Genomic DNA, 13,465 nt, shown 5'->3' with positions numbered 1-13,465 from the left:
TTACGTAGTTTAGACTTCTCATTTTCCCAGGCATGAATAATTGGCATATTGCTTTCAATTCCTTCTCCTGTTCTGCCAGGAAACAGTTTATTCCAGAAAGAGCTATTGCTGGTTCTTTCAATGTGTTATTAAAGTTCTGGAGGTTACAGTATAACACCATTTGATTGAAACATCCAGCTAGAAGTTTACAGTGTGAGGAAAGGGATGATCACTGATATGAAGCATCAAAACAGTTCTTATGAAAGCACTGATTTGGGGTAAAGGGCAACATGACTGGAGGAACCCAGTATGGAAATAGGGTGCAGGATGACTCAAGTGGTACACGAAACACTCCATCGCAGAGCGGCAGGAACGCGCTTTAATACAAAATATAAAGCAGAGACAAGCCAATTCTTTACTAGAGCTTTAAAACAAACTTGCAACAGAGGTAGAGCGCTCTATCCATCAGCTGAGTGATCGCCTTCCTCTCTAGGAGCATGGATATATTTGACATGAAACTATTCAAATAAAGAGATCAATCAGAACTTTTTGCAGTTTATTGCTGAAGAATCAGTGAACAGAAAGTCAGACAGCTCATGCTCATCCACCATGAGAGTCCTTACACCGCTTATATAAACAGCATGCCAATGAGATACCTTCACATTGTCTCGTACTACTGAGCTGATGTACCAACTATAAATTCCACTCTTAGCCTCACACCATCTAGATTCGGAAGTATATTGCCATTCCTTCACTGTGGCTGAGTCGAAGACCCTTCCTGACAGCACCGTGGGTATGTATATTCCATGGACACCAGCAGTTTAAGAAGGAAGCTCCCCATCACCTGCTCAAGGCCAACTAGAGATGGGCAATATATGTTGGCTTGGCCGGAGACACCTTCATTTTGATGGCATTTGTTTTAAAATTCTATTCTTTACAATTCTTACTGTTATTTTCAAATATCTTTTTGGTCTTACTCTATGGAGTCAGGAAGTGAACAGAACTGTCGGCCTCTGTATTACTTGCCGTTGCAGGGGCCATATTTACATGGTTGGTTCAGTTCAATATCTAATCAGTGGTAATGCCCAGGGTAATGATAGCAGGGAAGTGTATGCTGGATGATGCCACTGAACGTCAAGTGAACTGGTTAGATTTTCTCTTGGTGGTTAATCAGTAACCAGAAGACAGGGTCAATGGCCAAACAAGACTTGGTGAAAATTAGGATATAAGCAGCAGGCTTTATGATAATCTCAAGTTTACATTGAGGAGAGTGGAGAATGTTCTCCGAGACTGCCTCAGAATAGTCAAGTCCACAGGTAAGTGTATGAGGGTTCAAGCAGATGAGATGAGGCAGGGGGTGAATGTGACTGAGGTGGAAACAGACAGCCTTCATAATAGACCGGACAGCACAGACTCCCAACTCTATGTCACATTAACTGTGTTTATGTTAGCTGGAGCGAAAAAGGCATACTTGCTCTTTTCAACATTTCATATTGAGAGAACTGGAACTGACTTTGTTCGTAGGATGGTGAACAAGTTTACAACAGCTAACCCTTCAGGTCATAACCTGATATATTTTGTTTCTCTCTCCACAGATCCTGCTAGATCTGCAGAGATTTTCCGTTTTAATTACAAATTTCCAGCATCCGCAGTATTCAGCTTTTGAAACAGCTAACCCTCAACTGTTTAAATACTATTTAACAAAAAAAAAGCACAACTCTTTTCAATCAGAGATGTATCTTCACAAGTTAAAACTGACTTTCCATAGCCTGGATGGTTAAAAAGCAACATTACTTCTCTCAAAAATTAAAAGTAAATCAACAGCCATCTATTTCGACCATAAATCCAATTAATTTCTGGTTGCATAAGGACGACGGTACTACAGACTACAAAACGTGATTATCTAATTATTTCAGTATGTAACTAGCTGGTGAAAACAATGAGTTTCAAATGATTCACAGTCAGATGTTTGGAAACGAGTTCAAAAGGCATCTATATTCCAAATATAGCAGAGTGCAAGTTAACATTGGTTGATGAAATTAAAATGGAACAAATAGAATGGTAATTGAAACTTTTGTTATTTTAAGAAAGAAAACAATATATTAAGATGAGCATCAATGAACAAAGCATGCAAGCCCATGTTAATGAGGCTAATTAAGACTAGGGGTGTGTTAATGTTCCAGTCCCACAGCCACCCATCTTACAGCAGCTGTCTGTGCCTTTTCCTCCAAATGTAACTGCAGTAGTTAATGAGATGCTGAAAAGAATTATTAGATATTTTTGTTCAGTTCAGGATTGCTATAAATAAATGTCCTAAGACCCATTATAATTTATTTCTATTCTATAATTCAGCACTTGAGACTTAGAGAATCAAGCAACCATTTCTGCGATTGTGTTACCCATACATTTTTCTTTGGATTCTTTCAACAATGCACAGTTCTCAAAAGTTTTAAAATCTGTCAAAGCACAAAGCTGAATATGATAAACAAAACAGCAGACAAGTAACTAATCCACCTCCACAAATCCAACCAAAACTTTTAGATACATTTATATTAATTCATTTGTAGGATATGGGTGTCTTTGGATGGCCAGCATTTATTGCACGTCCCTAGGTTTTTTGTCCTTTAGAAGGTGGTGGTGAACTGCCTTCTTGAACTGCTGCAGTCTACATGCTGTCAGTTGACCGACAATGCCATCAGAGAGGGAATCGTCAGGATTTTGACCTAACACCAGTGAAGGAACGGCGATATATTTCCAAGTCAGGATGGTGAGTGACTTGGAGGGGAACATGCAGGTGGTGGCGTTGCCATGTATCTGTGGTCCTTGACCTTCTAGGTGGAAGCGGTCGTGCGTTTGGAAGATGCTGCTGAAGGATTTTTGGTGAATTTCTGCAGTGCATCATGTCGACGGTACACAATGCTGCTACTGGGTGTCGGTGATGGAGGAACTGGATGCTTATGGATGTGTTGCTGTCAAGTGGGCTGCTTTGTCCTGGATGGTGTCAAGCTTCTCAAGTGTTATTTCAGCTGCACTCATCCAGACAAGTGGGGAGTATTGCTCCACATTCCTGACTTGTGCCTGGTAGATGGACAGGCTTTAGGGAGTCAGGAGAGGAGTTCCCTCGCCACAGTATTCCTTATCTCTGACCTGTTCTTGGAGCCTGTGTTTATGTGGCAAGTCCAGTTGAATTTATGGTCAATGGTAACCCCAGGATATTGATAGTGGGGGATTCAGCAATGATAACATCATTGAATGTTAAGGGGAGATGGTTAGGTTGTCTCATATTGGTGATGGTCATAGACTGGCATTTGCGTGGCATGACTATTAACTGCCACTTGTCAGCTCAAGCCGGGATATTGTCCAGAACAGGTTGCATTTGAACAAGGACTGCTTCAGTGTCTGAAGAGTTGTGAATGGTGCTGACCATTGTGCACTCATCGGCAAAACATGCCCACTTCTGACCTTATGATGGAGGGAAGGTCATTGATGAAGCAGTTGAAGATGGTTGGGGCTGAGGACACTATCCCAAGGAACTCCTGCAGAGATGTCCTGGAGCTGAGATGACTGACCTCCCACAACCACAACCATTTTCCTATGTGCCAGGTAAGACTCCAACCAGTGCAAGTTTGCCCACCACACCCCCCTCCCCAGATATCCATTGATTCCAGTTTTGCTAAGGCTCCTTGATGCCACTCTTAGTTGAATGCAGCCTTAATGTCAAGAGCTATCACTCCCCGCTCCCCTCTGGAAATCAGTTCTTTTGTCCACATTTGAACCAAAGCTGTAATGAGATCAGGAGCTGAGTGGCCCTGGTGGAACCCAAACTGGGCATCACTGAGCAGGTGCTGTTTAAAAGCACTGTTAATAACACCTTCCAATACTTTCCTGATGTAACTAAAACAAATAGTAGTGTAACAACATTTAGTCAAATGTCTAAGAAACCGAGGTTTAAGCTGGGTAAGACACAGTCACATAAAAGAGAGAGTCCTAGGCAAGGTGCATATGTCTGACAGGAAACACACAGAGAGCTATGAAACCCTTCACTTGAGTGACCCACAGCGGAAGGAATATGTGACCTCATCCTTCAGGCAGCTGGTGGTGGCATTATCTTTCATTGTCCCTCACCCCAACATGCAGATCCCTCCATTTACTTAACTTCGAAACTACATGTGACATCAGAATCAAAGCTGGTGTCTGCAATGTAAGACTGTGACTCTTCCATCTTCACTGGCACATCTCACAAGGTTGGCTGGGGGGGGGTGCGGTCAGGGGGGTTTTAAAGCTGATGTGCGAGGCATGTTTTTCACACAAAGGGTGGTGAGTGCCTGGAATGCGTTGCCAGAGGAGGGGGTGGTGGGAGCAGACACAACAGCAGCATTCAAGAAGCACCTGAACAAATACATGAATAGGAAGGGAATAAGGGAAACGGATCATGCAAGTGAAGACAGTTTTAACATGGAAGGGCAAAATGAGTTGGGGCAGGGATGGAGGGCCGAAGGGGCTGTTCCTGGGCTGCAATGTTCTTTGTTCTTTTCTCTGACTCAAAATGGCACAGAGGGTGGGCCACGTCCTCAGTGATGGCCCTTCCCAAGACAACTCCAGGACGGTCTCATTGGAGACACATCTATCCTTCTGCTACGAGTTCTGCACTATCCCATACTGTCAGCAGCAGCAAAATACACCAGTGTGTATCCTGCAATATATTTGGGAGATGTGGCTGTTGCCAGTCTGTGAGAATTGATGAATGTGAGGTTTGCTTCAGTGCTAAGTGGGTGATGAAAACGTTAAACTGGTGAACTTTAGAGTTGAACACCAATTGATAGAGATCGCTAGTAGGTTGGTGTTAAAGGGATAGCAATTTGACTAATGGATAAGACTGGTAGTGAAGTTAGGAGGATGAATGATGAATGTTACAGACTCAAACAAAAGCAAAATACTGCAGACAGTGGAAATCTGAAACAAACAATGCTGGAGGAACTCAGCAAGTCAGGCAGCATCGGGGGAGAGAGAAACAGAGTTAATATTGGAAATCCAGTAGATCCATCTTCAGAACAGGAAACAAATGTTGCCAGACCTGCAGAGCTTCTCCAGTGTTCTCAGTGTTTGTTGACGAACTCTACAGGACAACCCTGTTTTAAAATGTCTCCTTTAAAGGTAAAGTAACATTACACATGATTTAGAGATGCCGGTGTTCGACTGGGATGTACAAAGTTAAAAATCACACAACACCAGGTTATAGTCCAACAGGTTTAATTGGAAGCACACTAGCTTTCGGAGCATTGTCTCCACCTGATGAAGGTGCTGCGCTCCGAAAGCTAGTGTGCTTCCAATTAAACCTGTTGGACTATAACCTGGTGTTGTGTGATTTTTAACATTACACAAGCACTCCAGCTTGGAGACAGGCCTAATGTGGCCTGGTTGCCATGGCAATGAAATTCTGACAGAAATCCTATTGAAACCAAGTGATAGTTTTCACACCATTACACAGTAACTCACAGAAAGGGGACAGCTGCTTTTGCACAGGCAGAAACACAGGGCGGATACCAAAGTGGAGAAGCAGGATGTTTATGAGAATGAATTTTATTCAACATAACTGAAGGGATGTTTGGAGATTTAAAAAGACAAGGCATCACAGAGGCAGGCTTTGCTGATGCAAGTCTCTTTTCGAAGACCCAGGCAGAGTTCAAAATAACTTTTGAAGGACATCAATTTAGCACACTAGGGTCAGGTAACCCTGTTGGAGAGCTGGGAAAAATCCATACGTGTTCTTGGAAAAGCTATACATCTGCCAAAAGCGTACTGCATAGTAAAAGGAGATTGTGAGGGGTATCCCATAGCTTGTATGTCAAATTAAGTCTTTTGCCTGATATTTTTAAGGTCTGTTGTATGTTTGATTTACATTGGTTTTAGTTTGTTTGTTACAGCAAAGTCTTGAAACGTGAAATCTAGCCATTTGGTTATTTCTGATGGTTGGAAACTTCACCCTTTTTCTTCAAAATTCCCTGGTTTCTACAGGGATTATAAAAAGGTCATCTGAAGATTGAACTTGCTCACCTTGACAATTTTAATCTGATCTTCCTCCTTATTCTTGGAACTACATTCCTGGCACTGGCTACCACCAACAGCTCTCCCCACTGTTTCTTAAGAGAGTGACCTATCCTGTTTTAGGTACAAGATGCCTTTCCACTCCACCACATTCTGCACCAGCACCAACACCTCCAGTGTTTCAGCAGAAAACTCTGGTGCACTTGCAATGTACCTCCTAATTAAGAACTTGTCATTTTTAAGTTGCTCAAGCTAACCATGAAATCGAGACTCCTGCTGATACATGCAGTCAATCAACAGTGCTGATGGTATGGGCGGTGTACAGCAATTTAGTGGAACTACAGATAGAATGTGTGTAAAAATGCATGTAATAATTCTGTTCTGCAAACCCCAGGCCTTTACAAGGAGTTTAAACAATTTAATCAGCAATAGGTTTTCACAGTAATCAGGGTACCCTGAATCCAGATTTCGATCCAGCTGTATGTTTCTGTTCTTTGTTAATTTCCTAGAATGTTGTTCTTTTCTTGCTAACTATTAAAAACATAGCTTCTGAAACCATACCATTTTGCACCAATCACTCTCTCGGATGTTGGGACACAGTGCATGTTGATATTCATGTATCAGACATCAAACTGCATTTGAAAAGTGATTCATTGACAATAATGATGTCACTCTATCAGGCAAAGCGTTACATAAATGCAAGTCTTTCTCCAGAGCAAATAAAATCCAAATATTCAGGAAACGTAAAGGGCTGACAGACAGGTCAACTGACTGGCAATGCTTTTTCAGCTCAAAGCAAGTGTATTGTAACAATGTAAGATACAAGACAGAGGAGCAGAAATCAGGCCGTTCAGTCCATTAAGTCTGTTTTGCCATTCAACCATGGCTGATACATTTCTCAACTGCATTCTCCCCATATCCCTTGATAAACCAAGAACCTATCTATCTCAGTTCTGGATATACTTAAATGACCTGTCCTCCACGGCCTTCTGCAGCAATGAATTCCATAGATTCACCATTCTCTGGCTGAAGATGTTTCTCCTTATCTCCATTCAAAAAGATCTTCCCTTTACTCGAAAGCTATGCCCTCAAATCCTATCCTACCAATGGAAACATCTTCCCAACATCTACTCTGTCCAGGCCATTCAGTATTCTGTACGTTTCAAATAGATCCCCCCCCCCAACTTCATCTTTCTAAACTCCGTCAAGTATTAACCTGGTGTCCTCAAACATTCCTCATTAGGTTAAGCTTTTCATTCCTGGGACCATTCTCGTGAACCTCTTCTGAACACGCTGCAGAGCCAATACATCCTTCCTGAGATATGGGGCCCAACACTGCACAGAATACTCTAAAATGTGGTCTGACCAAAGCGATATAGAGCTTCAGAAGGACATCCCTGCTTTTATATTCAAGTCTTCTCAAAATAAATGTCCTCATTGCATTGCCTTCCTAACTACTGACTCAACCTGCAAGTTTACCTTCAGAGAATCCTGCACTAGAACTCCCAAATCTCTTTGCACTAGCTGAGTTTTGAATTTTCTCCCCATTTAGAAAATAGCCCATGCGTCTATTCCTCCTACCAGAGAACCTCACACTTGCCCACCTTGTACTCCATCTGCCACTTCTTTGCCCACTCTGCTAACCTGTTCAAATCTTTCTGCAGCCTCCCCACCTCCTCAATGCTTTCTGTTCTTCTATCTTTGTATTGACTGCAAACTTAGCCAGTATGCCCTCAGTTCCTTCATCTAGATCGTTAATGTATAAAGTGAAAAGTTGTGATCCCAACCCTAGCCCTTGTGGGACACCACTTGTCACCAGCTGCCATCCTGAGAAAGACCCTTTCATCCCCACTCTCTGCTTTCTGCCAGACAGCCAAACTTCCATCCATGCCGGCACCTTGCCTCTGACACCACGGGCCCTTATCTTACTCTATGCCTCCTGTGTGGCACCTTGTCAAAGGCCTTCTTGAAGTCCAAGTAGATAACATCCATTGGCTCTCCTTGGCCTAACCTGCTCATTACTTCCTCAAACAATTCTAGAAGATTTGTCAGACATGACCTCCCCTTGATGAAACCATACTGACTTTGCCCTTTTTTACCATACACTTCCAAGTATTTAGAAATCTCATCATAGAGACTCCTCTGCTTTAACAGCACCGTGGAAAGGAATGGGTTCGTGCACAAACCTCGCCATTTGCTTGTATGCCTCCTCAGCCACAGCAAAGATATGAGGATCCATGTCTCCCATGTTCTGCCCACTGTAGGCATTGATGATATCTTCTCCATAGATAGGTAACTGTTCATAAGGATTGATGGCTACCAAAACAATACCTAAGAAACAGAAAACATTCAAATGATAGATACAATGCAATAAGAGTTGAATTCCTGTCACTATTTTTAATTAGTACATTATTCATGTCGGTAAGATTGAGAGAAACAAAATGCAATCCCACAAATTAGTCCATAAAAGAAAACTGTCACCTACAAGAAAAACTAATCCCACAGTTAAGATTAGCCAGTGTACAGAGAAAATGATCTTTATTTTCAGAAGGACTAAGGAATATCAAGCTCAGTTCTGAGGAGTATGTATCATTAGCACAGCAGTAATCAGCACTGCACAACTCTGGCCAAGTACTTTTCAAAATATTATTCACCACCACAAACCAGCTACAACTGCCTACATTTTAAAACACTGTCAGCAATCAACAGGATGCAGAGTTTGTTCTGTGAGGAAAGAGAGAAGCTGTTTGTTATTTTTATTTTTTTTATTAGATTCCATACAGTGTGGAAACAGGCCCTTCGGCCCAACAAGTCCACACCGGCCCTCCGAAGAGCACCCCACCCAGAACCATTTCCCTCTGGCTAATGCACCTAACACTATGGATAATTTAGCACGGCCAATTCACCTAACCTTCCACATTTTTGGACTGTGGGAGGAAACCAGAGCACTCAGAGGAAACCCACACAGACACGGGGAAAATGTGCAAACTCCACACAGATAGTTACCCAAGGCTGGAATCGAAGCTGGGACCTTGGTGCTGTGAGGCAGCAGTGCTAACCACTGAGCCACCGTGCCACCCCAATCTCTCTGAACCTCTACCTCTCCAAGTCACTCTTTAAAACCTCTCTATTCAACTGGGCTTTTGGCCAGCTCTCTCAATAATACTTTGTTAGGCTCAATGACACCTGCGAGAGATGTTGGTACATTTTACTGTAGTGACAGGCATCATAAAGATGCTGTTAGTACAGCTTCATGTGCTAGCAATCCTTTCCACAATTAAGTAGCCCCATGTAATCCCTGAGTGCAACAGCAAGAGGCTTATGGCAGCTTCTATTGTTCTCACTCTCGTCAGGTTCCCTCACATTCGAGAAGGGTACCACACATATCCAGAGACATTTGAATAGTTGAAGAAAACACTGAAAAGGGTGAAATTGATTTTTTTTATTCCTTCACAGGATGAGGATGTTCACTGGCTAGGTCAGCATTTATTGCCCATCCCTAATTGCCCAGAGGGCAGTTAAAAGTCAACCTGCTGTGGTCAGGAATCACATGTAGACCAGTCCAGGTAAACATGCCAGATTTCCTTCCCTGAAGGATATTAATGAAGCAGATAGGTTGTTCCGACAATTGACATTGGATTCAAGGTCATCATTAGACTTTTAATTCCAGGTTTGTTTTTTAAATGAATTCAACTTCCATCATCAACCATGGTGGGATTCGAACTCGGGTCCCTTGGAATATGACCTGGGTCTCTAGATTAATAGCCGAGTGATAAACCATGAGGCCATCGCCTCCACCAGTTTGTGACATTTCAGAATATTTCAACCATCTGCGATTTCTCTAAAATGTAGGGAAATGGCATTAGAGGAGAAAAACCCAATTTCAACATGACATCAACACAGGTATTATGGGCCAAATCTATGCTGAGATTCCTATGATTCTAAGTGGCTCATTCATATTTGTTACCACCATCTGAGTTAAGATTGGGAGCTCACATTGGTTTTGGTCTGTAACAGAGGGAAGTGCCACTCTTTTTGTTCTATTGACCATAAACAGATTCAGGTTATGCTTGTCTTGGGTGCAAGTGTTGTCAGATCGTCCGAAAGGATAGCAGCTACCGCAACTCACTCTTTAATAATAAAAAAGCAATCAACCAAATTGCAAAATCAATTCTGACTCAAGCAAATTGCTTATTATTTATAAAATATTTAGCTGCAGAAATAATTTGAAATGCGTGTGGAATGTCACAGGGAAGAGAACATTTTGGAAACATAAGATAAATAAACATGCAAAATCTGTAATCTAATCATTGTCTTTCACCTAAACAAAAGATTGCAAATGTGAATGGTCACACATTATTCGATGTGTTCAGCAGGTTCCTTGCCAACTGTGGTCAATATAATTCAAGAAGGATATTAGCAGCAACAAAATGACTTGCTGGAAGTCAGTTGCAAAGCCATTTGAAACATGAATGTTGCATGAAGCTACAACTCCTGTATTACATTGCCAAACGTAAAGGAAGCTGTGACCAACAAGCAGGACTCTCTCCAAAACATTACGCTTCCTGATAGCGATGCATTTGAATGTGAAGTGAGAGGTTACATGATAGCCCGCATTGGTATTTCAGAACATCTCAACCATCTGTGATTAAAGCACAAGAGATAAAACTTTGCAAACTGCCTGCGAATGGGTGGATTACATGGATCCCTTCAGAGTCAACTTGGTTCCAAGATCAAGAATCTACTGAATGGAAATTGGAATCAAAACCTTAATACACAACAGAAATTTGCACAGCAGTAGTAAAATAAAATTGATTTATTGCCCTGGACATCTAGAGAGTGGGAATGGATCAAGTCCATTGGAAATCTACACTGAATCCAGTAACTAAGCTGCAGAGACCAGCAGCAAACTATTCCATTAGCAGCATGATATGGGAATATTAGTCATTTTGTAATACAGAGTTGGTGTACTGCTGAAAACAGAAATGTTTTTGATGCATTTTTAATTTGAACTTATTAGGACAGACACAAGAACACCAAGTTTCAGACCGTAACAATCTATACTGCATTTTTAAAAAAGTTGATTGACTTATGAGTCAACTCTGATTGAAGTTTTGCCACAGATAACATAGCAGGGAACTATTACTACACCCACTCAATTGTTAAATACAAAAAGTCAGAGTACCTGGACATGATCCGTTTTCATGTAGAAGCCTCGTGAATGAATATATATAGCACCTAACAAATGCAAGTGAGCCTCAGTAGGAGTTTGACCAATAACTTGAAATTAGATATTTAAACAGCATTTAGTGAAACATCCCAAACGTGCTACGAATTACAATTAAAACCAATAGTGATTCACAGCTTAGAGTTAAATTAAGCACTTGACCTCTGAGAAAGGGGTGTCAGTTCGACAATTGTAACATTTAAAGAATGGGTTGATAATGTCACAAAACATTAGCCTGCAACTTATGACAAGTATGTAAATATTTGCTTGATGGTACAGAACTTGAACATTGGTAAAAGGAGACAAGAAGTCAAAGTACAAGATAAAATGTTTCAAGTTCTTGCCTCCTTTTAGCAACTCTTAAAGCAACTCAAAGAGAAAGCAGTAAGACTTGGAAACTAATGCATTGATTGTATTCTTCGAGTCAGAGAAGTATGTGTCATTTGCCAGTTTTACTGATTTTTCCTTCTGGGAAACTAAGTGTAATGTTCTTTCAAGAGGATCCAGTATCCAACTAACAACAATTGAATTGCACCACAGTATATATTTATCACCAAAGGTCCATCTTCCCAATATGGGAAAGAAAAATCACACAGTATTTATATAACACAGTTTATATACATATGTATACTATATATACTGAATTGATTTGATTTATTACTGTCACGTGTTCTAACGTACAGTGAAACGTGTTGTCATCCATGCTTTACAGGCAGATCATACTACAGGTGCATCAGGGTAACAGAACACCTCCACCGAAAAATCCAAGCCACGTGATGCCTAGAGGAAGAACGCCTCATCTTCCACCTTGGCACCCTCCAACCATATGGCATCAATGTTGACATCACCAATTTCCTCATCTCCCCTCCCCACCTCATCCCAGGTCCAACCCTCCAACTTGGCACTGCCCTACCTGTCCATCTTCCTTCCCATTTATCCACTCTATCCTTCTCTCTGATCCATCACCATCATCCCCCCCACCTCCATCTACCTATCACCTTCCCAGCTCCCTTCCCCATCCCCACCCTACTATTTATCTCTCGGTCCCCTTGCCCCCCCACCACCCCCACATTCCTGATGAAGGGCTTATGCCCAAATCCTTGATTTTTCTGCTCCTTGGATGCTGCCTGACCTGCTGTGCTTTTCCAGCGCCACACATTTCGACTCTGAACAGAACAGAGAGCAGGATAAAGTGCTACGGCTGCTGAGAAGGTACACAGAGAGATCAATATTAACATTCAAGAGGTCCGTTCGGAAAACAGATAATTTACAACACATTTACTGCTTCTGGAGAGAGAAAAGTAACAGCTTTTCTTCATTAATAGCAGTGCACCATATCATTGCCAGTAAAATCAGATGCGGTACCATGACCTAGTTTCAAATTTGCAGCAGTGAGCATCAGACACTGGAATCCAACAAATTCATCCACCACTCATGGACAGCTAGGTTGGTAATGCCTCTGTAATTGTCATTAGCTGTCATAATTAAAATGAATTGGGTCTTTTCTCTGCGCACATTCGCATCGATCAATCTTGAATGGAACCTCAAGAAAGCAACAAGAATGTCCCGGCCCAAACCAATAAAAAAAAGCTTAGAAATGTGTAACTGATTAAATTTGAGTTCAAATCACCCAATGTTTTTAAAAAGTCAAGGGCAGAGTTGTTTCTGAATAATTCCTTACTCACCGCAGTAAGTATAGATGAGCTTCGAATCCATGAAGCGTACTTTAAGGTTGTGCAGCACAGCTGGCTCATGGAGATAACTGAGTGCTGTGAGGTCATTTTCACCCACAAGGATGTCAGGGTTTCGCAGGGGTGGAAGCTCCTTAGTTTGTGGATCGATGTTATGTTGAGTTTCCTGTTGTTAAAAAAAAACAGCATAACTTACAAAACCAATATGGAACGATGCGGATGTCATGCGGTAGTTAAGCTTCTGACCAAGCACAGAGGTACCTTGGTACTTGGAGTGATATGACCTGGTACATTTTAATCGCAGGGACAAGGCTCTTGAGAAGCACCTTGGCAGGATTTTCTAAGTTGAAGGCACTATAAAATTACAAGTTGTTGTTGTTGTGTCAGCTCGGGCATACAAGGTGTCTCCTGTATCCGTGGAATTGTTTTCCATGTTTTCAGTTACCCTTGGTTTACCGCAACCCAAACATATTATAGGGAACCTTCCAGAACCAGGGACCGGGGGCTGCTGGGTAGGTAAATT

At 41.8% G+C, this 13,465-nt stretch overlaps 1 protein-coding gene across 5 annotated transcripts in view; it reads right to left on the bottom strand.

Annotated features, from left to right (window-relative positions):
- Positions 1-13,465, bottom strand: part of myo5aa (myosin VAa) — a 276,751-nt gene that overhangs the window by 195,962 nt on the left and 67,324 nt on the right. For all 5 annotated transcript variants that reach the window (XM_072565069.1, XM_072565071.1, XM_072565072.1 and 2 more), the window contains exons 3-4: positions 12,937-13,108; positions 8,211-8,355 (exon numbers count right to left, since the gene is read on the bottom strand). In XM_072565069.1, coding sequence (XP_072421170.1) covers positions 8,211-8,355; positions 12,937-13,108 — 317 coding nt within the window. The remainder of the gene's footprint in view (positions 1-8,210; positions 8,356-12,936; positions 13,109-13,465) is intronic.

The sequence above is a fragment of the Chiloscyllium punctatum genome, chromosome 48, assembly GCF_047496795.1.
Source record: "Chiloscyllium punctatum isolate Juve2018m chromosome 48, sChiPun1.3, whole genome shotgun sequence".
Classification (NCBI taxonomy): domain Eukaryota; kingdom Metazoa; phylum Chordata; class Chondrichthyes; order Orectolobiformes; family Hemiscylliidae; genus Chiloscyllium; species Chiloscyllium punctatum.
Note: the sequence above shows the minus strand (reverse complement) of the source record. Positions and strands in the feature narration are given on the sequence as shown.